The 25,834-nt window shown below is 38.3% G+C and overlaps 1 protein-coding gene across 8 annotated transcripts in view; it reads right to left on the bottom strand.

The window, feature by feature from the left end:
• Positions 1-25,834, bottom strand: part of ADCY2 (adenylate cyclase 2) — a 237,679-nt gene that overhangs the window by 35,917 nt on the left and 175,928 nt on the right. For all 8 annotated transcript variants that reach the window (XM_072853064.1, XM_072853066.1, XM_072853061.1 and 5 more), the window contains 2 exons: positions 18,814-18,898; positions 6,794-6,931 (listed from right to left, as the gene is read on the bottom strand). In XM_072853064.1, the coding sequence (XP_072709165.1) occupies positions 6,794-6,931; positions 18,814-18,898 (223 nt within the window). The remainder of the gene's footprint in view (positions 1-6,793; positions 6,932-18,813; positions 18,899-25,834) is intronic.

The following is a 25,834-nucleotide window of genomic DNA, read 5'->3' as shown; positions in this document are numbered from 1 at the left end:
ATATATGTGTATATATATTCATATATATGAATTTCTATTGAAGCATTTTAATTTTGGTTTTGAGCTTTGTACAGGACATTTCTGACCTATAAATGTTACCTGTATACATAGAATGCTATATGAAATGTGGTATATCTATGAATACATAAATAAATATAGAAAGGAAAAAAAAAAGGATATGGAAATGTTGTCATCTCCCATGAGCCAAACAACACTTATTTCTGAATGATGTGTTTGTACTTGTCTTTCTTGTCTCTCATCAGTTATCTACCTCTGCTATCACGCTTTGGAGATATATATTGTTCTTCAACATAGTATTTTTTTGTAAGAGACAGCTCAGTCCTACTAAGCAGTCACACCTACTCAAATGACTCAAATGAAAGCAATATTTTTTATGAATTCCAATGTTTGCCAGGGAACATCTGAGCACACTACCATTAAATCCTCATTTTAACTTCATATATTCTAACAGCTTTTTCTTTTCTTGTGTTCATATAATCTGCAATCTTCAGTTGTGAGGTTTTTGCCTCACATGATGAAAATACCTGCTGTGCTGCTATTTCTTTCAATAGGAGCCATGTGGTGACAGACCCTCCCCCCACAACATGGCATAAGCAAGTTGGTGCATCTCTCTTGTTATCTGACCAAGAATCTGCACAAGACTACATAATACACGAGTTTAGATCTTACTAAAAAACAAAGCCAACTTTCTCACCAAGGTACTTTCAACCCTTCTCTACAATCCACAAGGCACCAGAACCAAGGTGTCACAATGAACATGGCCTGATAGCCTGTAAACATGGCCAAGTTGAATGGGTTGTATCTCACCTTACTAAGCAAGTGGGCTTGCTGATTTCCAAGTTAATGTGCATAAAATAGCATCCTACTGAGAAGAAGGAAAGGTGGCAGAATTTAATATTAAGTGCACTAATCAAATGCATACTGAATTAAATTATTATGGAATGAACAACAAAGTGTGTAAAGTTTTAATAGTTCCTATGTGAATGGGTTGACTGATAGGTGGGCAGGAGGGAGAGAGCTGGGAAATACCCCTCCATTGAACTACTGAATCACAGAGTAAAAGGCAAAATTAATCAATTCAAGTGCCACAGATAGTTCAACTGTGGTCCTGAAACTGTGGTAGCACGATGTCATGCAGTAGCCGTCTGTAAAGACAAATACTAATATCATTTTCTGGGCAAAAAGAAAGCATAGGCTACCCTCAGAACACTAACAGGTGCCCTTTCGCACACCAGCAAGAACCCTGCAGCCCAGAGGTAAGCTCCTTAGGAAGGAGGTGCTCCAGGATCAGCAGTTCCAGAGCAGAGCTGTGCTTAATCAGTGGAAACACATAAACAGCAAAAACAAAGGTCTGGCATGCTACCAAAAAATGCAGCTCAATTGAATTTACAGCTTACATTTAATTTGATCCCATCATTGTTTTCTCTTCCTTATTATATAAAATTACACTGGAAATGGACATGTGAAGACTATAGAGAAAAGTATAAAAAACATCTTTGTCACCATCCCTCTCTCTCCTCACTACCTCCTTGCCTCATATGAACACACAACTATACTTTAAATTAATTTTCTGCTGTTCCAGAAGAGTTATGCAATCTCCTCAAGACACAGTGATCTACGGTTTTTATAGTGCTGTTGTAAACAAAGTTGTTCATGTTTGTGCCCTACTCTTTCATTCAGCAAAAGATAGAGTGAGAAGAGTATACTTTTAAGTATAGCAGAAGCATGCAAGTCTGGTATCATAGGTTGAACTAGAGGATTTACATTTTTCTTAACACAAAAAAAATGAAGCAATGATGCTTTTGTTCAGCATTGATCTTTTGTTTGAACCTCTAAGGAAACATGCAGGACTCCTCTTCTTTGTTTTTAATTTTTCTACCAACTCTCCAAATTTCCATGTGGCTTAGGAGAACTTTCTTCTCAAAATGCGTATCATTGCTTCCTTTGAAAAATGCCAGTTGGTCTGGCAGCTGAGTCAGGAATTTATCCCCAGATCCCCACATGAATGCCCCAAGAATAATATAGAGAATTCCAAATTTGGGTATCATTCCTTGTCTTCACAAGCTCATAAGCCGAAGTTTAAGGAGAGCCTGGAACGCTAAGTACCTACCTAGACTATTAATTAAGTGTTTTTTGAATAAACAAGAGGTGATGCTGAGATACTGGTAAGCTGGAAAAGGATGATGAAGATCCAGAGAGTACTACACTGCATCAAATAGGATTTTTAGAGCATTTTGTCTCTGGGTTTGTACAAGACTTCTTAGCTTCAAAGTGCTCATGCATCTGTGTTATTTGGTGTCCTGTGGTGTGTCTCTTGTTAACAGTCAAACTTACCAAATTCAAATTGCTCAGTAATTTCATTTAATTTTTTATAAAAGTTTGTGTGCCAAGTGAAAATGCATAACTATCTATATGTCCCCATGTACTCAAGTCCCAGCCTCCCCATAGGGGCAATGTGCAGTGACAAGTAACTGCCTTGTCCATAGGTCCCAGCAGCATTAGGTAAGAGAGACAAGGAGTCTCTCTTACCTAATGAATTTGTAAAGGCTGGGTCTTTACAAACTCAGATACCATCGTGGTATTTGACAGATATGGAGTGGTGCTCACTTATGTGGGTTCATCTTTGCTGGACTGTGGAGCAAACAATCATGTGACAGCACGACTCTCTCTCTCCCCACATGCTTGGAAGACACCAGAACTGCTGTAAACATTATTTCAGGATGGCATCTCACCTGCTAGTGCATCTCTGCTAGTCCAGTGTACCTAGACTGATACTGATTTTAGTAAGTTTCTTAAATCCTGTCTATAATCTGGAACGGATTTGTGATGGGGCCCTGCACGTACTACTTAAATAACATGACTGCAGCTGTACATTTCCCTTTCTCCTTCCAACTCCTAGGCCAGGTCAAGCTCTAGGCAGTGTCTGTTTATTCTTCTTAAAAGAAATGCATTAGCCACCGTCCAAAACAGAGTCTTCAATGTGCTAGGCACTGTGGGGATATATAATTAGAGCGTATCTGCCAAAGAGCTTGCCTATTAAAAATACAGCACTGAGCAAGGTCAGCAACTGTATTAACAGAGTTAGCTGCACTAAAAGGAAGGTATATTAAAGAACCCAACTTTCTACTATGAGAATGTAAGCAGGTTTGCTTAATTATTTGTCATTATTAAAACATGGGATATCAGCCATGACTACAGGGAGAACAATATGGGGCCAATACTTGCATCATTTAAGGCAGCTCGTGCTCACAGATGTACATTAAACAATGGAGCAAAAATACTCAAACCTATATCAGTCTTCACATTTTTAAAGACATATTCTTTCAAAGGCAATAGTCCAGTTGTTCAAAATTCACTGGACAAAAGACAGGAAAGCAAGTTACATCTACAGGAAGACCACAAAAATGATCGGAGGGGTGGAACCCTTCTCCTATGAGGAAAGGCTGAGAGAGTTGGGGTTTTTCAGCCTGGAGAAGAGAAGGCTTGCGGGAGACCTTATTGCAGCCTTTCAGTACTTAAAGGGGGCTTACAAAAAAGATGGGGACAAACTTTTTAGCAGGGCCTGTTGCGATAGGACAAGGGGTAATGGTTTTAAACTAAAAGAGGGTAGACTTAGACTAGATATAAGAAATAAATTTTTTACAATGAGGGTGGTGAAACATTGGAACAGGTTGCCCAGAGAGGTGGTAGATGCCCCATCCCTGGAAACACTCAGGATCAGGTTGGATGAGGCTCTCAGCAACCTGATCTAATTGAAGATGTCCCTGTTCATTAAAGGGGGTTTGGACTAGAAGACCTCTAAAGGTCCTTCCAACCCAAACTATTCTATGATTCTATGATTCTATGATCCTGAAACTGAAAGCTGGTAGTTAGGGCACCCCCTGGGACAGTATAGCTTTGAGATCCTGTTGCTGTGCCAAGAACCATTCATGCATTTGATGCAGAAGTCACTGAACAAAGAGTTGTTCCAGGCCTCTTTCATCATGCCATGTTCCTCGAGATCACGAGTCCCAGAGGATGGTGAGGCACAATAATTTGATGTATTGTATAGAGTCATTCATTCAGCTTCCAAGAATCAACCCTTTGCAGTCATGCAGTCCTACTGTCTCTCTGAGATGTCTAGATCGTTCCCTGAAATATACTTTCTCATGTTCAGTTTAATGCAGGTCAGCTTCGCAAAAACAGTTTTCCTCAACCATTGATTGTTGCCCTACTCTATATATGGCACCAGATCTCAATGGCTCAATGGAAGCAGCATTAGTCACCCTCTCCCTTCAGCTAAGAAGTATTTGATACTTATGTCATATTATCTGTTTTTTAACTTCCCTCCACTGATCATGACTATATACCTCTTAAACGTGAAGACTAGATTCAGATGTATGCTGAAACAGCTAATCTGAAATAAAATTGCACCCCCACTCTTTTCTAATGTCCCTTGACCATAAAGACTGAATTTTATTTGACATTTTGGTCTTAATTATGATTTATTAGGTGTGAGATGATTAGACGCTTTTTATCTCCATTAAATCTTAATGGCTACATTTTGCCTTTTTCTACTGAAAGAGTTCATGGAAATAAATGCAGTTAATGGACTCTGCTATTAAGTACATGTTGCTTGGAGATATAATAATGATACTTCAGAGTCTCTCCCACAATTTGCTATTAATATTAAGGAAATGCAAATTTCACAATCACATTTAAAGTCATTTTTGCTAGTCAAACTATTAAGGTTTAGTTTCAAGGTGGGAATTACACTTAAAATGATCATCTCATGAATATCATGGAACATGATTATTTGTAATACTGCAGTCATTACTGATAAGGCACAAAGACTTTAAAATACAGCCTATTAAGTTTTTCTGTAACATTCAGTCCACATAAAAGTGGACTTGAACCAATAAAACTAAAAACTTTTTCTAAAAATGAGGTACTGAACAACTGCTTTTTTGCTAAAATGTCTTTTACTAGCTGAAAGCCAAATTTGAAGTGAGCTGTACACAACAGTCGAACTTCAGTCCAGGGAAAAAACAGTTGGTGACCATATCTTCTTTTAGCTTAACAACTAACCATATGGTTGCATGACCTCTAACTTAAAGTATGCTTTAAACCCAAGTAGGTTATTTCATTTCATCTTACACAATTATATAGTTCAAAATAAGAGAAAGTCTAATGTGACCTACATTTTACAAGCTACTCCATCTCCAGGTTTTGTCCTGTCGTATCCCAAATAACTTTTGCTTGGCTAAAGGTTATTGTTCATAAAGGCTGCTCATAAAGACTATTGTTCATAGTCTTCAGCTGAGGACAAGAAGTGATGGAGAACCAACAACTTTTCAGAATAATTTGTTCCCATTGCTAACTGCCTTCACTGCTAAAAAGTGAGCTTATTTTCTCATTTTCCAGACACTGCTTCTTTGAGTTTTTCCTCTACCAGCCTCAAACACCAAATTCAATTAGCTGAATTTTAAATTCTTGAACATGGAATTGTTTTTGGGTCTATCTTGTCTCCTTAAAAAAAGCAGGAGAAAGAAAGGAAAATATCTACTTTCCTGGAAAGAAAACCAACAAAAACAAGACTAGGATCATTTAATAGAACAAATGGAGAGAAGGTTCTACCGGAAATTTCAAGTGTTCACATTTAAAAGCCCACATTACATCACTACATCATTCTGACAAGTTTAGTTCTTACTGTAACAAATGATTGACTAAGGGTGCCCTGAAACGTTGTGGAAAAAACAAAACAGTGTAGGTATTATCAATCTTTAAGTCCTTTATGAACCTCAAGTAACAAAAGTACCAGCAACTCAAGGAAGCGCTAGAGTTGCAATTTCAAAAGCACTGAAGAGCACATCTCACTCACTTGAAATGTGACCAATATCTATGCATTAATGTTGTAATGAAAACATTACCTAAATAAATATTACAGTTCCTATTTTGCAGATACAGAACTGAGCTGGAACACAGGTTTATGAATAGGGCAGGGTCAGCCAATAGGGCAAAACAAAGGAAATTTTTTGATCCCATATGCTGCTCATCCCATTAGACAACACATCCTTCAGAATAGATGAGGACATTAAGATTCAGGCTTTATGCAGACTAATGACAGATCTACTCTGTATTTGCTAGAGTTACAAAAGAATAATAGAATTACATGGATTTTGCCTATTAGGAGAGAAATGAAAAACACAGGTGGAAATGCCTAAAGTAGAGGTAAGCCCTAACAAACTTGTAGTTCAGTACTTTTGAAGTTTCAATGTAACTCTGAATTTTTTTTCCTTTTTCAAAAAAAAAGACAATCATGAAATTCAGTAATGTATACATTATGATCATGTTGTGATCAGCAGAGGAGCATCACAAATCTGAATAAAGCTTAGTTTGTTTTGCACGTTTTCCACACATCCTGTGAGGAGATACTTCATTCTTTGAGCAATACTCTGTTTTTCTAAGCAATGCATAGATGAGCAAGGGATTTGAATAATTCAAATCTGGGATTTAAGTATTTTCTATTCCTTATAAATTACATTTTTCTTTAATAAACTTAGCCAAGATCCAAGGTCTTGCTGAGCATTCTGTTTGCAGAGGTCCCCATTGTACAGTATGTTTTCTGTTGCTCTGCTTTACATTTCTGTCTCTGGCAATCACTATCATGTAGGTTCCTGGCATAGTCATGTGCCATAAATTCGACATCTAAACAAAAAAAAGATCCAAAGACAAAAAAAAAAGATCTTAAAAGAACAAAAAAGCCAAGAAAAATTACCCCTTTTTCCCTTACCATGTTGAATACAGCCATAGTTAATATTATAGCAGTGGTTGTCAATGTAAGAGTGATCCGTGGCCAAGGACGGTTTGCAATTATTCCAGATGATTTCAGGATCCACAACAATGAAGCTGATGCCTTCTTGCTACATTGCTAAGTGCAAAGAGTTTAAAAAAGAGAAAACAAAAATAGCTTTAGTGTATTTAATTACTGTAAACAAGGGTAGAATTAAGAAGGCTCAAGATTGAGGGCAGCATTAATCTTGAGACATTGTACAGAAGTATTCAACTATTATATTCTCATAAGAGTTACAGATCATGATTATACATGAAACTAAATGCAAATTTAGTTAAAATATCTGCCATAATATAAATTCTGTTAAATAATTATAATTTGCAAGTACCTTATTAAACATTCAATATATATTACTAATAATAGCAAATACAGAGTTGACAGCAGTGTCATTACCTCTAATATCTGTAGAAAACAAGCAAACAAACTGACCTCCCCCAGCTCAATTGAAAGAGCAATATTTAGTAGCCTCTGGAAACTTCAGAATGCAAATAATGACTCTGCAAAGTCTTTGACAGAGAGCCAGAGGTCTCCTCAAGCAGGATAAAGGCTGTATACATAGATATCTCCCTGGCAATCTACAAAATAGTGGGGTTTCTGGGTTTTTCTTTTATTTGTTTGGAGACTTGTTTGATAATTCATTTTAAGTGAAGGGTAACGCAGCAAAACAAATCAACCTTCCCTAAAACTATTTAGAAAACAAATAAGCATGTCATACAACTATCAGACTTACAATTTGATACAAAGAATATTTAGTGAATAGAAATTTTTTCTTATATAGTGGCAAAAATTAACAATAAAAAACTCTGACTCATTTAACCTGTTTCCAAGAACACATTGCAACAGCCTCCATTCATACATACATAGTGCCTAGAGGCACAAGATGCTCACACAGAATAAACAATTTGTGGCACATCCAATAAATATTAATTTTCCCAAAACTTTAGCAATGAGGAGATAAGGTTGCCTAGAAGCATCTTGTGCCCTTTCCAAATTAAACTTCTGTAAAAAAGGCAATGAAAAGTTAAGGAATGTGACAGTCCCACAAAAGTATTCGCTTTTTATCAACTCGTTTTCTCTATTTACTTAATATTATCACAGATCACTTTACATATTGTTTTCACCCCAGCCACAGCAATCAGCAGAGATACAAGCACAGGAATCCTCTGAAATGAGAACACAAGCACTAAAAACTACCAAATATAGGACTTAATTTACTGCACTTATCTATTAGTTCAGGGTCAATAGCTATGGCACATCATGCTAAATTACACTATTACCCAACACATGTGGTGTAGTTCACATGAAGGTCTTTGTCATACTGCACATAACTATTTCCCTCCCAATTACACGCTATTTGGACAAGTCCACTGTATATCTAGAACTTTTTTTACATATTATTTCCTTTTATGACAGGGAGTTTTGCATACTGGATTGTACAGATTCTGAGTGAATGAAGTCAGTTTCAGGAAGGTCGAAACAATAATCAGAATCTCAAGGATGGACATTAAAAAAAACCCACATAAACTCAAGGGACGTGCATTTTTGAGCAAGAAACTCCTGCTCAAATGCCTTTTTGAACATCCAAACTTTGTTCTCCACCCCTAAGTACACAGCAAATTTCAGGATAATTTGAATCCACATGTAGATCTTAGAAAAGTTTTGTCATCCTTGCCACTTTAATAAAGTAAAAAGCACAAAGCCTAGATTGCTGCTCTTGCTACAGAAGGGGAGTGTTCAACTGGACACAGGGAATGGATCTGTGTGAAAATGGTCATTCAGTTATCTGTCTAGTCTGCCTAAAACCTAATGAGTCAGGGACCATGGATTTATGGCAAATTAAAACAGTCATGAAATCATGCCTTAAATTACTCTTTGTCTTTGTTATAGCACACTGGAGCTTTACTACAACAGTAAAATTCATAATGAAATGTATCTATCTGGTTTAGGCCAGATAATTTTTTTTTCATCATTACCTTCTTTTCTTGGAATTTCTTATCCTAAAGACTACATTGTTCTGTGATTTTCTTGGAAGTTTAGAAGTAGCTGGAATAGGTTGGATTAGGGACAAAACTAGGCAGGAACACTAAGAAAGTACAAGGAATATAAAGTGGATAAGAAATGATATAGATAAAGCAGTACATCATGTCGTCCTTCCTGAATTATGTTACAGGGAGCTATACAGTTCAAGGAAAGTCTTTAGGACAAGAAATTCCAAGAAAAGAAGCTAATGATGAAAAAAAATTATCTGGCCTAAACCAGATACATTTTATTATGAATTTTACTGTTTTTAGGTTATCTGACTAAAGGCTAATCAAATTAAACACAAAGACCTGGTGATGATCAAAAGGACAATGATAGACGGTGGAACCAAAGTAACCTAATCAGTGAAGAACAGAAGCCACTGAATCTGTTGCTCCTAAGACCATTGAAGGAGAATGTTTCAGCCATGGTTTCTGATGGGAAACCTACCAAGAAGCCTCAATGAAAAAAACTCCCTTTCCAGGATGCCCTGCAGACTAAAGGCAATTACTGCCTAAAAGGATAGGATGCCAGCATGGGGCAGATAATTTTGCAATGGAGCAGAGAGAAACTTTGGATGGTGTAAAACATTATGGTATGTTTTAAGGGTATTATGGGTATGTGGAAAACTTACAGGATGTTTAGGGAGTGGTGGGTCAAATGTGGGTCAGGGAGGAACAAATGTAGGTAACTGGAGAAGAGAGGGCATGAAAGGAAATGGCTGCATGTAAACAATTGTCTAAATGAGTCTATTGCATATTCTTATTAAATCCTACCTCTAACCGTCTTCTGTGTAAGTGCAGTCCTTATTCTGAGCCTGCGTGTGTGAAAATGCTAGCAAACTTCATGCTGGACTAGATGGCAAGTAGCACAGCACAGGTGCCAGCCACTGGAGAGAGAGAGATGGCATGTCTGAGGCAACTGGGGGCCTGGGTGCCAGCAACTGAAGTGTCTCAGACCAGTCCCTGGAGAGACCCATAGGGTGTGTGGGGGGGGAGTGTGTGTGTAACCATTAGGAAACTTCAAGCTGGACTGGCTGGTAAGTAGGACACCTACATTTGGAGACACCCAAGGTTTGAGCTAATCACTGCAAAAGGGGGGCAGAGGCTGGGCATGGACTTAAAGTCCATAATGAGTAGCCCACAAACGCGAGTGTGCCTGTGGATGACAACAGTCAGGGTGTGTGTATATTCCACTAGCAAACTTCAGTCCTGATCAGCCAGAAAGGAGGAACTAGACCATCAGTATTGTTCATATTTGCATGACTGCTGCTTGCTTTTATGTGGGTGCTGGTAAAAGAGCTGCTCTCTCTGTGTATCTGTGTGGCTGCTCCTGTGTGTACAGTATATGCCTGTGTGCTTATTGGGAATACGTGCTCAACATCACTAGTGGTTGTACCTAGGACACGATACTGACAGCCTTCCATCAATGGGAGCGGGACAGGAAGATCCCCTGGGTCTTTAATTCCATCAAATTGGACTCCAGGGGACCGTGAAGGAGCACTCCCATGACTCTTGAACTCCACTGGATTCAAGAAGCTCTAGCACATCCCATTTTCCATTTCAGAACTTTAAAAACCATGGCTCAGTAACAGATGCAAAACAATGTCATAAAAAAGATGCTTTCATGTTTTTCTAGTGCTAAGCGACATAAACTGATGGTTTCCTCTGCACAAACGAACAACTTGTGTTATGTTAATTCTGAAGATAAAATTAAGTTTCACACAGAAAATCTCTGTTGAATCCCAATATCTAAATACACGAATGTTGGCATCAAGTGATGGAGGCTTCTCAGACTTTTCTACTTTAACATCAATGCTTCCAATTGTTAAATTTGAACGTTCTTCATTTTTTTAAAGTAATCATTGAAAAAATTACAGTACACAGAATTGCTGAGATTACTTAGCAATGTCCATGCTGAGAATTGCATTTATTGCTGAGGACTGCGTTATTGCTTTCCAAGTACCTGTACACTTTTGAACAGACTTATGCAACTTCTGTACCAAAATTCCTTGCAATAAGTCTAAATTTCCTTTGTTTACAAGATTTTTGATCAATGTCACCTGACTTTGCTAATGTATTTTTAGCAAGGAGGAACTAATTGGACTGACTTTCTACATTTGTTTAAAAAGCTATTTTTCTGCTTCCTTTTTAAAAAAAAATATGTTCTCTGGGCAAATTTATCACTACGAAAAGTTCTGGAGAATAAAATAAATTTCAGGAAACAACATATCATTCAGCCAGTGTGATTAATCAATAAAGAGATTCCATTCTTCCAGCTGCTATTGCTACAATTACAGATATTGCTGGCTCTGGCCTGAATAAAAATGTGTTGTTACACCGCAGCTTCAAAAATGAAGTTGTAGATAGTTATTTCCACTTGTAATACAGAAGCACACCAGAACTCAGTGATGCCTTTCTTGACAGGCTGTTTAATGCACAGCTCTGAGCTCTGGCAGGGGAAGGACCACTGTTTATTTGGTACATCTGTCATGCCCACATGGTTTGTTAAAGAGATGACAGGTCTCTCTAATTAGCAGAGAGAGCAGCCTACATAGGTTAAGCCAATGAGGCTCCTGAACGGAAAATTTGTGACAAAACCCTGATTCACACTAAAAATCTTTAAACCACTGAGTAGAAATTCCTTGGAAAACATGAAAGAATACACTGTTGATCAGTAATTCTCTATGTGAATTAACAGATTTGCTGAACTTCATTTCACTTTTGAGCAGTCTTAAGCCAGTCCATATATAGCACAACCGCAGCAGTTCAGTACTGCTGAAAATTTAGGGAACTACTGGAAGCAGAACTGGAGTGGTGGGGTGATCATTAAACTCAGACTCTTAATAGCACTGGTTGAACTATGCAGGTTTATTTTGCTGATTCATAAGCTTACGTCAAACACTTTTTCTTGTAAATGTTGTCTCATTTGCAATTTTCTTAAAAAAAATGAGAATGAGATGAAAGGAATAAAGTAGTCATTTCTAGAAAGCATGCAAGAAGGGTAAGACATCAGATCTCAGTAGCATTAGCTTCTCTGTTTATTCTACGCGGAGCTGGCAGAATATGGTTCAGTGTTTATCATTTACCAACTAGAAATAATAGGTATTTGTAGTATGAAAGGTGACTAACGTATTACCTTTTCATCTGAACATGTTAAATCTGATGTGACAGCTCAGCATGATAGTGAGTAATAACTTATTTTGAATATTCAGATTATTAAAATGTATCCTGTGTTGTCTTTCCACACACAAAAGCCTACTTCAGCATTTAACAAAATGAATGCTGTCTTTCTGAGTGAGATCAAGGAACTGGTGCAAGAATTAATTGTGACAGCTATGTTGTAGATGAAAGACAGTGTCGCAAGAGCTGTCACACTTCTCCTTCACATGCTAGCAGAGGTTGGAACATCTTGACTGAAGACCTCTTATTTACAGAACGCCAGTGAATCACATTTTCTATAGTTCTATTATTGCTCTTTTCATTTTGCATTCAAATACAACTTAATATTTTACTAATACTGATGTTACAAAGAATGAAATCAAGAGAAACAAAAAGCCCCAAAATTCACTTTTTTTTTCACATGCTCATTTTCAGTCAGACTTGAAGAAGACACCAAAGTTCAAATCCAAAGAACTGGCTGGCAGTGATTACACTGACCTAAGCTTGGAGAAGGGTGATTTTTGTAGAGACACAAGCTTATACTTTGCATACTTTCTAATGGTCCTATTGTTGATAAAAAGGACCAAAGCACTTCTAAAATGAGTACTGTAACACCAAACTTTTGAACTCCATGGTGGCACCTGTAAATCTAAGCCAGGCATTTTGAATCATACAAAATGCATCCAGGTGAAGAGTCTGCTCAACCTATATTGGATACAACTGGTTTGACAAAAGCTAGAATCCTGAATAAAGAAATAACAGGAAAAACTAAAGTCAGTATCATGTTTTTAATTTCACCATACTTTGCAGTGTTTATTATCCTTCATAAAGGGTCACGTTAAAATGGCCATGTGCTTCATTTCAACTGTCTAATTCAAAGGAAAGAACACAGCAGTGAGCCGTATAAATATGCCTTTAGGCACTCAGAGTTCAGTCCTGGTACTTCCTGTGCTGCTTTCCTCAAGAAAACGTACAGCCGCTGTGTTATATTCTATTTTAAGGTAAGACGTTCTCAGTCCCTCCTGTCAAAGTTTTTCTATGTCACATGAAATATTTAAAGAGCCACTGGTTTTGAGAAAGAGCAAACCTGAATGACTTTTTAAAGACAGTGCTCAGGGCACTGAACTAGAGGAAGAAAGAAGTTCTGAATGCTACGTTCTACGTTGACCAAGTCTTGATCTCCAGGTAAGTTGCTACCACCTAAAAACTGCCTCGCACAACAGAAGCCCTGACCTGTGACCATACTGCGGTACTTACACATCATGGATATCACCTCTCAGGTAATACATGTAGAAGAACCTTCAAAACAATCTGGATGCTCTCTGCTTTCATCTTTCTTGTTAATTAACTGTAGGGAAAATTCTTTGCATACTGGACTGTTGGTATTAGGAAGCACACTCGGATATCTCTTTATTTGGAGGTAATTTACAATCTCATCTTGGGCAAAGACAGTAAAAGGCAGCATTGCCAGATTTTTAAAAAATTCAACATAGTCTCACTCATCAAAAAATACTAAAAGAGAACTTATTGGCACAACAGACATAAGAAACTTGTGGTTTTCACCAGGTTAGCCAACTTCTTCAGTTGGTCACAATCACATAACATGTCATAAACATATAACTCAAGAAGGAGTAAGAAGAAGGATTTTTGTTACTTAAATCAGTACATTTCTAACAGTTCCTGAAGTCTGAACACAGTACTTAACTTAGTAATGATGGATTTGCTGTTGCAGTGCCTGTGCTAGAAACTCATCAGAATGACTTTTAGGTTTGATGACCCTCTTTCATGGACCCTGCTGTAGATGCCAAAGTGCCTCTCTGGGTTCTCCCTGCCTTCCCTCATCCCTGTTTTGATCTTCATTCACAAGGAAAGCCTTACTATTGAAGAAACTGAAGGACCCCGATCTTTCATTCTTATCTGCATTGAGAGACACTCTCATCAGAGGTAATATTCCAGGTCGAAAATAATTTCCAAGTAGTGCTGGTGCTGATATTCCCATCCCTGTAGAGCTTTTAAGTATCTTAAGTGTACACAGTCTTTCTGACTGTTAAGTAGCAATGCCAATTGCTTTAGAGTAAAATACAAATCCCTGCAAACAAAGGCAAAGATTGTATATCACTGTTTATACAGTGGTGCGGTGTAATGCAACTAATAAATAACATGCTCTCTTCTAGAAGGGACAGGACTGCTCACATACTGGCTGCAATCTGTTAGATGCTCCAGTGACCTCAAATCCGAGCATCTTTCTCAACTGTGGAGCCAGTTATTTTCTGATATTTGCTTTGTTGGTATTGTGTTCGGCTAATTCCATGGTTCAATTGGATATTTAAGAGAGACTATAAACATGTTCAGATGAGATGATAGGAAAGAAATGCTTTTACTTCTAATCTTCCCCATTAGCTGAAGTAGCTAAATAGGTTTGCAAGGTATAAACATATGCAACAAAAAGCCATTTCATATTCATGGAAAATAACTGACACAAAGAGTATGTGGTATCAATTAAGTGCACGCATGTCCCAGGTAATGCAAAGAAATTTTTGAGACAGTATTTGAATCAATGCACAAAGAACATCTGCTTGAGACTAATACTTCCTCATCAGGCTACCTCAGCTACCACAGAGAGCTATCCTTTACGTGCTTACTGTGTTTTTTTTCTATTGATTGCATTACATTTTCCAATGTATCATTTAGGTAACCAGATCTCTGCTTCCTTGCATTCACATCAGGAGGTAAAACACATCTAACAGTTGCCAGGTCTGAGACATTTCACACTTGTTCTATGAACTCGTCTATACTTCAAGAAGATAAAGAGAAGAGACACAGAAAATATATGAGCTAAAGGACAATCACTGTCCTCTATCTGCACGTAATTCGGGAAGGAAACCTCTCCAGGAAAATTCAAAGAAAATATTCAAAATTAACAAAAAAGAATAGCCTACATTTAAAATATGAAAATATAAGCCAAAAAGGATCTTTAAGACCAAAAATGTTCATAATCTTAAGATTTAACTCTGAATACTGTGATTATCTAAAAAGGTAAAAAAAAAAATTAAAAATTGCATAGGCACAAAGAAGTAATTAGAATACAAAGGATATAAATCCATGTCAAGTTTCAGGACATACACCAATTTTAGCTAGGGTTGACAAAGGTTTAATGCCTATGGGCAAACGACTGTTTCTATGAGAACTGTCAGCCCTCCCTGCCCTCGGCCTGTTTGCCCAAGGCTGGCAGGGGATGACACGCCGCAAAGGCAGGATCTGGAAGTCTGTAACCTTGTTATTTGTGCTACTGCTTTGCCGCATCGTTTGATGGAAACATTCCTATTCTTATTTAATGTCTGATATTATGACTCCACAACAGGTTGAGTTGGACTGTGCTGCAGTGCTGCTGAACAGTAAAATCAACTAATAATAAACTCAGAGTGAAAGAGCGGGCAAAGATGTCTTCTTACAATATTGTAATTAAATTCAATAAGAGCTAGTAATTTTAGCATTACAGTCTGGATGGTTTTTTTCATTTACCAATGAAATGAAAATCATACAGAGAACCTTGTTCAAAGTTGGGGTTTGTGTGACTTACTCTGCGGTGGTGACAGCCATTTATAATCGGTGGAGACTGAGAGGGCAAAGTGTCAAAGTATTGAGAGGAGCGCATAATGCAGTGACAGCCAGGTGTCCCAACTTGAACTTAGATTTTGCTGTCTTTGCCAGCACTACAGGTCCCACTCTATAAATCTCGTAACAGCCAGGTACTACTACTGCACGTTTATGTACCGGGTGCAGGTGCCCAGGTTGGTGGTGGGGCCTGCAGGGGCGGCCTCTGTGAGGAGCGGCCGGGGCTGCCCCGTGCCGGACACAGCCGGTTCCAGCCGGCTCCAACGGCCCCGCCGCAGGGCACAGCTGAGCCCCTCAGCCACGGGCGGGAGCCTCGGGGAAAGCCTGGGGAAGGAAGGGTAGAAAACGTTGGGCAGAGAGGAGGAGGGAACAAAAAGAGTGAGAAACAGCAGAGGGAACACCAAGGTCAGAGGAGGAGAAGGAGGAAAAGGTGCTCCATGTTGGAGCAGATGTCCACACTGCAGCCCATGGAGGACCCATGCTGGACCCAACTGTGGTGGATGTTCCTGAAGGAACTGCAGCCTGTGGAGATCCCATGCTGGAGCAGGGCGAAAGTGTGAAGGGAAGAAGCAGCAGAGAGAAATGTTTATGTACTGACCACCCTCCACCCCGACTTGTGCTGCCTGGGCAGAGGTAGAGGAATCTGGAGCGAAGGAGTGAAGCTGAGTTTGGGAGAGGGGGGAGGAATGGTGTGGCTTTAATGTTTGTTTTTGCTTCTTACCACCCAAATCTATTTTAATCGGCAATAAATTAAATGAATTTTCCCCAAGTTGAGACTGCTTTGTCTATGACAGTAATTGGTAAGTGATCTCCCTGCCTTTATCTCAACCCACGAGCTTTCTCATCCTATTTTCCTCCCCCATCCTGCTGAGGAGGTAGAGTGAGTGAGCAGCTGGGTGTCTGGCCCATAGCCAAGGCTAACCCACCACAGCTCATCTGTCTGGGTCAGTCAGGCCCAAAAAATTCTCTTCTCCTTCTGTGCGTTTTTAGAAGAGAGGTATTTGGTCATTTTAAACTCTGTAATTACGTGCAGGTGGGTGTACACACAAGCACATCCACATTTACTACATGCATTCTGCAAGGGAATCCAAAACATACCCTTTTAGAAAAAGATGTGGGAAAAACCCACACTGGCAAAAAAAACCCCAAACCCAATCGGGATTAGGATGATAAAGCTTGATTTCTGTTAATGCTGACACTATAGTGTTAAAACTTAGATATTGATACTTGTTCACTTCAGAATTTCAGGCTTTTTTTTCTAGAAATAAAGTATTTACAGTTATGGGTCAGATACTGCAATGGATATGCTACCAAAACATAACATACAGTGTCACTGTGGTTAAAGCTGCAAAACAATACTTGGATTTTGACATGAAGGAAGAAATCTTAGGGAGAGGACAGCGGAAAGATAAACCTACTGCCTCTTGTTAGCTGCCTCTCATCCATCACCTTACAGGACTACATCCATGCTCATGAAGGAAAGGCAGCACTGCATCAACTATGGTCATAACTTACTTGCTGAAAGGCTTCTTAGCAGCCTACCTTCAGCTTTAGAGCAGCTGAACTCATAAAGACATAGAAATAAATAGCTCCTCTTCAACCTATTTAGGTTAGAACATGACATCTTGCAAGTCAACAGAAATGCAATAATAGGTGTCCATTTCTGGAAAGTATTTACAGTACATACAAGATATAGGAAAAACAGCATTGAACGTAGGTGTTAGACATTATTCAAGTGGCACGACTCCTCAACACTGACTTGGGATATTTGCTTAGCCATCCCTTTAAATGCAGAAAAATACATGTGTATTCCTCCTAAGCTACATTATAAATAAAAGCCCCAGGAGAGTGTATATCCCAACACTTCTTGACACCATTTCATTGGCACCTCTTTTTCCTACAGGAAAAAGGCTGGCTTTTCCTTGAAGGATTTTTTTTTTTTTAATTTGCTTATTCAACAACAGTACTCTGACTCCATCATTTTACTCCTATGTCAATAAAAAACAGCAATCAAGCATGACATTACATGAGAACTAATTTTTGCTGTTAAGTGATAGCAATACCTCTAGGACCTCACTCCAAGGATTTAAAATATTTAAAAATACGGTTGCATTATATCTCAGGTTAATTCCTGCGCAGTGGCAGCATCCCTACCTTATTGGAAAGACAACTGAAATGTAGATTAATTACATTTTCTTAAAAACATGTCCTGGTTAATTACAAGCCTCACAAGGGAAGAGGGAGAAATTATAAAATCCCGTTTCCTCTGTTTCTTGCTTCAACTGCCAGGCCACCTTTCCTTACTCTTTTACTGCATAGTGGTGTAATTGCCTTTCCCATGTGCATGTTTTGCTTTTTTATAAAAGATCTTTCTCTCAGCTTTCTCCATGGGAGCTTGTGGAAAAATACAAATATAGAGGAGAAGTGGGGATTGAGTAACAAGTATACAGATAGCTTTATTCTAGGTTACATCCCAAATTCAAATTGCATTCACTTTCTTACAAATCCTGAAATACCTTGTTCTAGATGGAGTTATATGTTGGATCTATTTGAGAATGACTGGAAGGAGGACAATAAAACTTGTAAATTACATTGTGAAATACTGAAAGGTTTGTCCAAATCTTCAATTAATTAAATTCTCAAATTCAGCATATTATTGGGTACACTAATAGGCATTACAATAACACCTGGACCATTTAATGGCAAAATTAGAATTTTACTATAAAATTTTTATATATCAAATTAAATTGTTATTGTGAAATATTCCCTAAACTCAGAAAATGGTCTTATACAATACTTAAACAAATACACAGTCCCCCAAATTAAAGCACTCATGAGTCACCTGTAAGCAGAATAGCAAAAATTTTGAAAAGACAATCAATCAAACAATAATGCAAACCTCTCAGAGGATCCAGCTTCACATGGGAGAAAGAGAGTATCAGTGTCGGTACAGACAGTCACTGCACTGGCATTTTCTGTTTTTCAGATAAATGAGGACATTTTATAGTAAGTTAACATGGACAAAACAATGTCCTCTGAAGCCTGAGTGTGCAAGCCTTTCTCATTTAACTGGTACTCGCCAAAGGCAGAGTGACTTGGCAAAATCAGAACATGTTATTTAAAAGAAACCATTAACTACTGGATTACATTTCCTTGAATACCTACCAAAAGCTGTCCAGCAAAGCAGATAAACAAAATGAAGGAAAGCAAGAGAAATGCAGCCCCAAATGAAATTCCAAGAATAGATGTTCTACAAGAAATAAGAAAACATGTATTAATTTCTCTGTTACATTTGTAGCATGACCTTTCTTGGTGTATAATACTGATGATATGAAAAATTACCGTGTGCAGGTTGCAACTTCTAAACATCAACACCATGGAAAAACGATTCCAATCCTTACCAGAATGACAGACCTTTTTCCTGCCACTTTCTCAACTCAGGAATGCTTGAATTGGCTTTACCTCTCACTTTGCAAAACAATTACCATGAGAAGATAATGATTTCCACACAAATAATTTAAATGACAGAGTGCATTAACAGCAGCAATGTTTTGTTTTGTTTTGTTTTTACTGTAGAAAGCCTGTATTAAATAATATCCTTATTGCTGTATTTTTATGCTGTTGATTTTATAATTTAAGAGTCTAATATATATACAAAATAAACTTGTTGGTAGTGTACATTCCCCCCGAAAGGTAGGAAAAGCAATAGCATGGGACAATGATGCCCAGTTTTCAGTGTCTTGCAGCTAGAACCTGTGATATCTGTGATGCTACAGCCTCTCAGTCAGCAAGGGCCCTAATATAGTGACTGCTATTTCATGAATAGATAGGGATTCAACACCTCTGAAAGCTCCATTTGGTATCAAATTTGACTGGCTGGCCAGCAGATTCTGAAGTATCAGAGGACAGGATAGGAAGGAAAACAACGCCATGAAGAAAAGAAAAAGCAACAACAGACTAAATGAAAAAAATTGAGTAATCTATACTCTTCCTGAAATCATCCTTATGCAGCGTTCTAGCTCATCCTTTTCTTGTGTGTTATAAATAGGAAAGTCTAGCCAAAATAGCATCCCTGGATACTCAGTAAACAGAAATAGGAATGCAGAAACAATCCGTGAATGCATTCATTCTGCAAATGTGGAAATTTCTCTATATGAATACCACAGTAGAGCGTGATTGCTCCATCAGGCACCATACGAGAGCTACTTAGCATGGCTGCCTAGGGAAAGATGCAGTGGGACCTAATTATGTTTAATGAATGCCAAGAGGAGATGAGAAGCTCTGGACCAACTGAGTTGTTTAAGCAAGGGATATAGATGCCGTCATGAAGTCCCTCACCTGAGAGTCTGCTTTCAGTTTTAACCACAGATTTGACATTTTTACAGAATTAAAAAATATCTCTCAACTCCTTTGAGCACCAGCAAATATCTTATTTTATCAAAACTTATATGCTAGAAACATTGGCATGACATTTTAGAAATAAGTTTTATATGCCTTGCTTTTTCCACAAAACCATAATGAATGTTACAGGTTAAGTTAGCTCCTCCATAAACGTATGATTCATAATTAAAATACATTATTAATAAAAGCATACATCTCTCTTCTCTAGAGAACATCACATCTGAATTCAAATATATACATTTTAGAAACTATAATACTTAAAATTTAGGAGTAGAACTCTATGGATCAATTTCCTTAGATTACGTACAAATATTGGAAAACATTTTGATCTGTTTCAACAACAGTGTTATAGAAGCTATTTTCAGGAAAGAACAAAAAAGCATTAACGTCACAAACCAATTTGATGCCGTATTGCTGCCATTAAAAGCATTTTGGAGAATAATTTATGAGATGCCCTGCCAATCATTCAGAGAACCTCTTATATGCTAAGTATTCATCAGATTTTGGGTTGATGTGAACAGCTGATGAAAAACAAACAACTGGCAATTCACAACATATATTAATCTTGAAATAATGTTGCTTTTAGAAGTTATTTGAAAATCATTATTGCTTATGAATACATGTTCTCCAAGAATTTTTCATCGAGACTGAGACAGTAAGCTGTACATCAGCGTATGTAAAACTAGTCTCTACCCTTAGGAATTTAAAATATAGTAAGCAGCAGACGAGATGAAAGAAAAGGAATGTAATTAACAGGCTTATTTTTTATATATGCATAAACACTTCCAATCATATATGTCTTTCAGTAAGATTCAGGTAGCCGTTCCTGCATTTCAAACTATTGCTATTCTCTGATACGAAGGATACACAAAATGAGCCTGCACACCTTGAAAAATGATTCAACACAAGAATAGCCTTATGAGTCAAGTTTGCAGTGCATCCTTGTAGAAGAAGAAATGAAGATGTTTGTGAGAGAAACTGGAGAGCAAGGGAAATAAAATTAACATGGCATAAGGAGAGCTTATGTGAAGAGTACTTAATCACGCGGGCAACAGGAAAGAACAAAAGGTCTTTGCAGCTGTTTTACATGAACAATGATGTTATTGGGGTGGCACAAGAAAAAGAATTACATAGCAAGGTGAAGAAGATTCTGATTATCAGGATAAAGAGAAAAGGACTAAGGATAAGGAAAAGGAAAAGTGGTATCAGAATCCAGATCTGAGTGGTGAAAAGCTGGAGATTAGCAAATGTGACATCCATCTTCAAGAAGGGCTGGAAGGAGGACCTGGGGAACTACAGGCCTGTCAGCCTGCCCTCGGTGTCAGGGAAGGTTATGGAGCAGATTATCCCGAGTGCCATCACACGGCATGTAGAGGATAACCAAGGGATCAAGCCTAGCCAGCATGGGTTCAGGAAAGGCAGGTCCTGCTTGACCAACCTGATCTCCTTCGACAACAAGGTGACCCACCTAGTGGATGAGGGAAAGGCTGTGGATGTTGTCTATCTAGACTTCAGTAAAGCCTTCGACACCATTTCCCACAGCATTCTCCTGGAGAAACTGGCTGCTCATGGCTTGGACGGGTGTACTCTTCGCTGGGTAAAGAACTGCCTTGATGGCCGGGCCCAAAGAGTGGTGGTGAATGGAGTTTACTCCAGTTGGCGGCCAGTCACAAGCGGTGTCCCCCAGGGCTCTGTGTTGGGGCCAGTTCTGTTTAATATCTTTATCAATGATCTGGATGAAGGAATCGAGTGCACCCTCAGTAAGTTTGCAGATGACACCCAGTTGTGCGGGAGTGTTGATCTGCTTGAGGGGAGGAAGGCTCTGCAGAGGGACCTGGACAGGCTGGATTGATGGGCCGAGGTCAATTGTATGGGGTTCAACAAGGCCAAGTGCAAGGTCCTGCACTTGGGTCACAACAACCCCATGCAACGCTACAGGCTTGGGGAAGAGTGGCTGGAAAGCTGCCCGGCAGAATCGGACCTGGGGGTTTTGGTTGACAGTCAGCTGAATATGAGCCAGCAGGGTGCCCAAGTGGCCAAGAAGGCCAATGGCATCCTGGCTTGTATCAAAAATAGTGTGGCCAGCAGGAGTAGGGAAGTGATCGTGCCCCTGTACTCGGCACTGGTGAGGCTGCACCTCGAATACTGTGTTCAGTTTTGGGCCCCCCACTACCAGAGAGACATTGAGGTGCTGGAGCGTGTCCAGAGAAGGGCAACGAAGCTGGTGAAGGGTCTAGAGCACAAGTCTGATGAGGAGCGGCTGAGGGAACTGGGGTTGTTTAGCCTGGAGAAAAGGAGGCTGAGGGGAGACCTTATCACTCTCTACAACTACCTGAAAGGAGGCTGTAGAGAGGTGGGGGTCGGTCTCTTCTCCCAGGTAACAAGTGACAGGACCAGAGGGAATGGCCTCAAGTTGCGCCAGGGGAGGTTTAGACTGGATATTAGGAAATTTAACTTCACTGAAAGGGTTATCAAGCATTGGAACAGGCTGCCCAGGGAAGTGGTTGAGTCACGATCCCTGGAGGTATTTAAAAGACATTTGGATGAGGATTAGGGACATGGTGTAGTGGTGGTCTTGGTAGTGTTAGGTTTACGGTTGGACTGGATGATCTTAAAGGTCTTTTGCAACCTATACGATTCTGTGATTCTGTGATTCTGTGAATACAGAGGAAAAAAGGTGTAAGATTTTTGCTCCCCACACCCCCTTCTTTTCTGGGAACAGGAGGACTTCTGTTTCAGTCAGGCTAAGCCAAAATAGTTTCATGCTGCTCCTAGAAGGAAAGAAGTGGGCTGAAAATGCTATAATGGGAAGCAAAATACTAAAAATTAAGTGCCACCATAAAGAAGTCTCACCTGAGGCAACAACCATAGGAAAGCCATAACATGCATTTATTTTTTTGTCACTGGAACATTACAAAAACAGTACAGGTCTTTACAGTAAACTAATCTTGCCTTTATTGTGCAGAGTCATCAAACGCATTGCACGAGTCACCAAATGCATTGCATTGACAGATTCGGGCATACCGTTTTGTCAAAAGAGCACCTGGGACCCCATAAGCCAGCTAACTTTTTACCTGCCTCTTCCTACGCTTCAAGGAATGCCCTCATTTCTGAAAGGTCTGCTCTCTGCTACGGTGCCCCACCAGGAACCCTGAGAGGACAACCCTTGACAATAACCTACAGAGGGACAGAGTTTAAAATTGAGGAAACAATATGAGAACTTCCCAGGCTTCAGATAGTTCCAAGTATAAATAATTTATGATCTTGGCTATCCTTCTCATATTTTTCTGGTTTCATCAGTAAATATCTGTTTTGAATAATTGTTTTTATCAGGTGGTATGAGATTGGAAAAAAACCTGTATTTATACATACTTATGTCTTGTTGGTAACATTTTAACTGAAAAATAAAAATTTATTATGAAGATAAAGATACTGAAAAATGGAGAAGTGAACGTATTATTTCTACACTTTTGTAACTTTTAGGAAAATATGTGACTTATGGCACATGTCCCTTAATGGAATGTATAGAATTTCCTTAGCTTGCCAGGTAATTAACATTCATGTTTTGAACTATTTGATTGCAAATTCTCTTGAGGTGATAAAAACATAATGAAGCAATTACAAATGAGAATTATACAAGGCAAAACTGAATTCAGACTTTTTTGGTATCTAATAGTAACTATTTCTTTCTTAATTTGACTGATGCTTTCACTAATCCATCAATGGATTCAATGACTATGTAGACTAATTGTATGGCAGTTTCAGTGTTAAGAAAAATCATTTGAGTATTATAACTCCACTTGAGATTTTTTTAAAATCAGATACAGCAGAAAAATAGCTAGTAACGGTGGTTTTCTTTTGTTTACACTGTCATATTTTACACGCCTGCTTTCAGACAAAGTTTTTAAGTACTACCTTTTCTATGAAGAAATTCAGCTGTGCCTGACTAGAAATACTATGTTAAGGCCTCCTAACCACCTTCCATGGTAACAGAACAAGATGACTGTTAGTTTGGCATGACTCAGGACAAAAGGACACAATTTCTTGAACATAGCACCCTCAGAGAGCGAAGACTTGGGAAGAATCTTAAATGTAGCCCCAAACAAATCTCTTACTTGAATAGCACAAGAAGTAACTCCTGTTCAACAGGAATATACTTTCATCAATTCACCAATGTGCATTTCAAAACCAATTCTGTGTTAGCTGACTGCTTCCCTAAATAAAGAACGTAGAGTTGTTGTGAATTTCTGGAGATAATTCTGTCACTTGGTAAACCAAGAATGCTAGAGAGCCACTGAAGCCTGTTCCGAGGAAATGTAATGATGAAGATTTGTGTCACTTTAATGTCACAATAAAGACCTACTCCTCATGATACATTTCACCCCAAGATATTGTTTACTTGATTAAATTTATATTTACCACTTTGTGTAAAGTTTATTACGAAAACACCACATCAGTTTATTGACCCCAGGAAAATTAAAACATTAATAAATTATTTCAGCCTTGAAATAAATGTCTCGTGATCTTGGAGATATTACTTATTCCTTGCAACTTGCTGGATGTTACTCACCATCAAATATCTCCAAATCAACTTTAAAGCAGCAGGTGGTGTGCCTGCACAGAAATCAATGATATTACACTGCTGCAAAACCAGATTAATGGAATAGTGAATATAAAACCTAATGACAGATGTAGTTTATCTCCCTGTCTTCATTAGATCACAATTTAAAAATCCTGTAGAATTTTTGGAAGAAAACAAAAAGCCTAGATAGAATTTTAGACTAAACTATGATTTATTTATTTTTTATTTATTTATTTTCTGCTGGAAGGAAGTAACATTTGCAGCACTGGAGTATGTTCAATTTAAGCTACATTTGTGATGACTACATACACTGGTGATTTTTCAACTTTTTTTTTTAATTTGCGATGCTCCCTGTTTTCCAGCAAAGATGCAGATGCCTGTACAATACCTTGCCTGTCTTCCATTTTTGCATCTCTTAAATTAATCCACAGACCCCTTGAAGCTGAATACCATTTATGTTGGTAATACCTGATTTTACACTCCTGCTTTTACAATTTAATATGCAACCCTATAAAAGGAGCAAAAGATAATTTATATTTTGGTAATGAAAATGATAAACTATATGTATCTTTTGCTATGATGTTAGAAAGAGATCATGTAATATAAGCATATGCTTTTACAAGTTGGAGGACACTTTCCCTGGTTGAATACAGCTCCCTAGAGTTCACTAATTTCAAGTATCTGATGTATTTTAATGAGCTACACAATTGGTTTAAGAGACATAATAAGGATATAGAAAAATGAGCATCACATATCATCACATGTATGATAGGTGATAAATCCAGATTCATTTTCATGACTAAAATCAAAACATAAAAACAGATTCATAAATCATACTGCTGGAAGGGACTAGTTAGATCCAAGTTTGGTTTTTGGTATATCACAAACCATGAATTTCCCTGAATTAATTCCTGTACTAATCAAAACACAGTATGAACTTGTAAAATACACTCATTATGCAAAATGACAAATAAAATTAGTCATGAGTCTTAATTTCATATTTTGCAATAGTAATGCCTAAAGTCAGACTGAACTATGTACAGGATACTGCTGAACTGCTGGAAGAGTGTCCCTTTGTGGTTTGTGTCTCCATGTTAGAAACTAGCTGGGAAACCCTTTGCAAAGAAAATGCTGTAACACCTGAATAGAAGTCCATAAAACTTTATACATGTTATAAAACAAGTCTGCAGTATGGAAAGTCAA

Source organism: Ciconia boyciana, chromosome 2, assembly GCF_034638445.1.
Source record: "Ciconia boyciana chromosome 2, ASM3463844v1, whole genome shotgun sequence".
NCBI classification, from domain to species: Eukaryota; Metazoa; Chordata; class Aves; order Ciconiiformes; family Ciconiidae; genus Ciconia; species Ciconia boyciana.
Note: the sequence above shows the minus strand (reverse complement) of the source record. Positions and strands in the feature narration are given on the sequence as shown.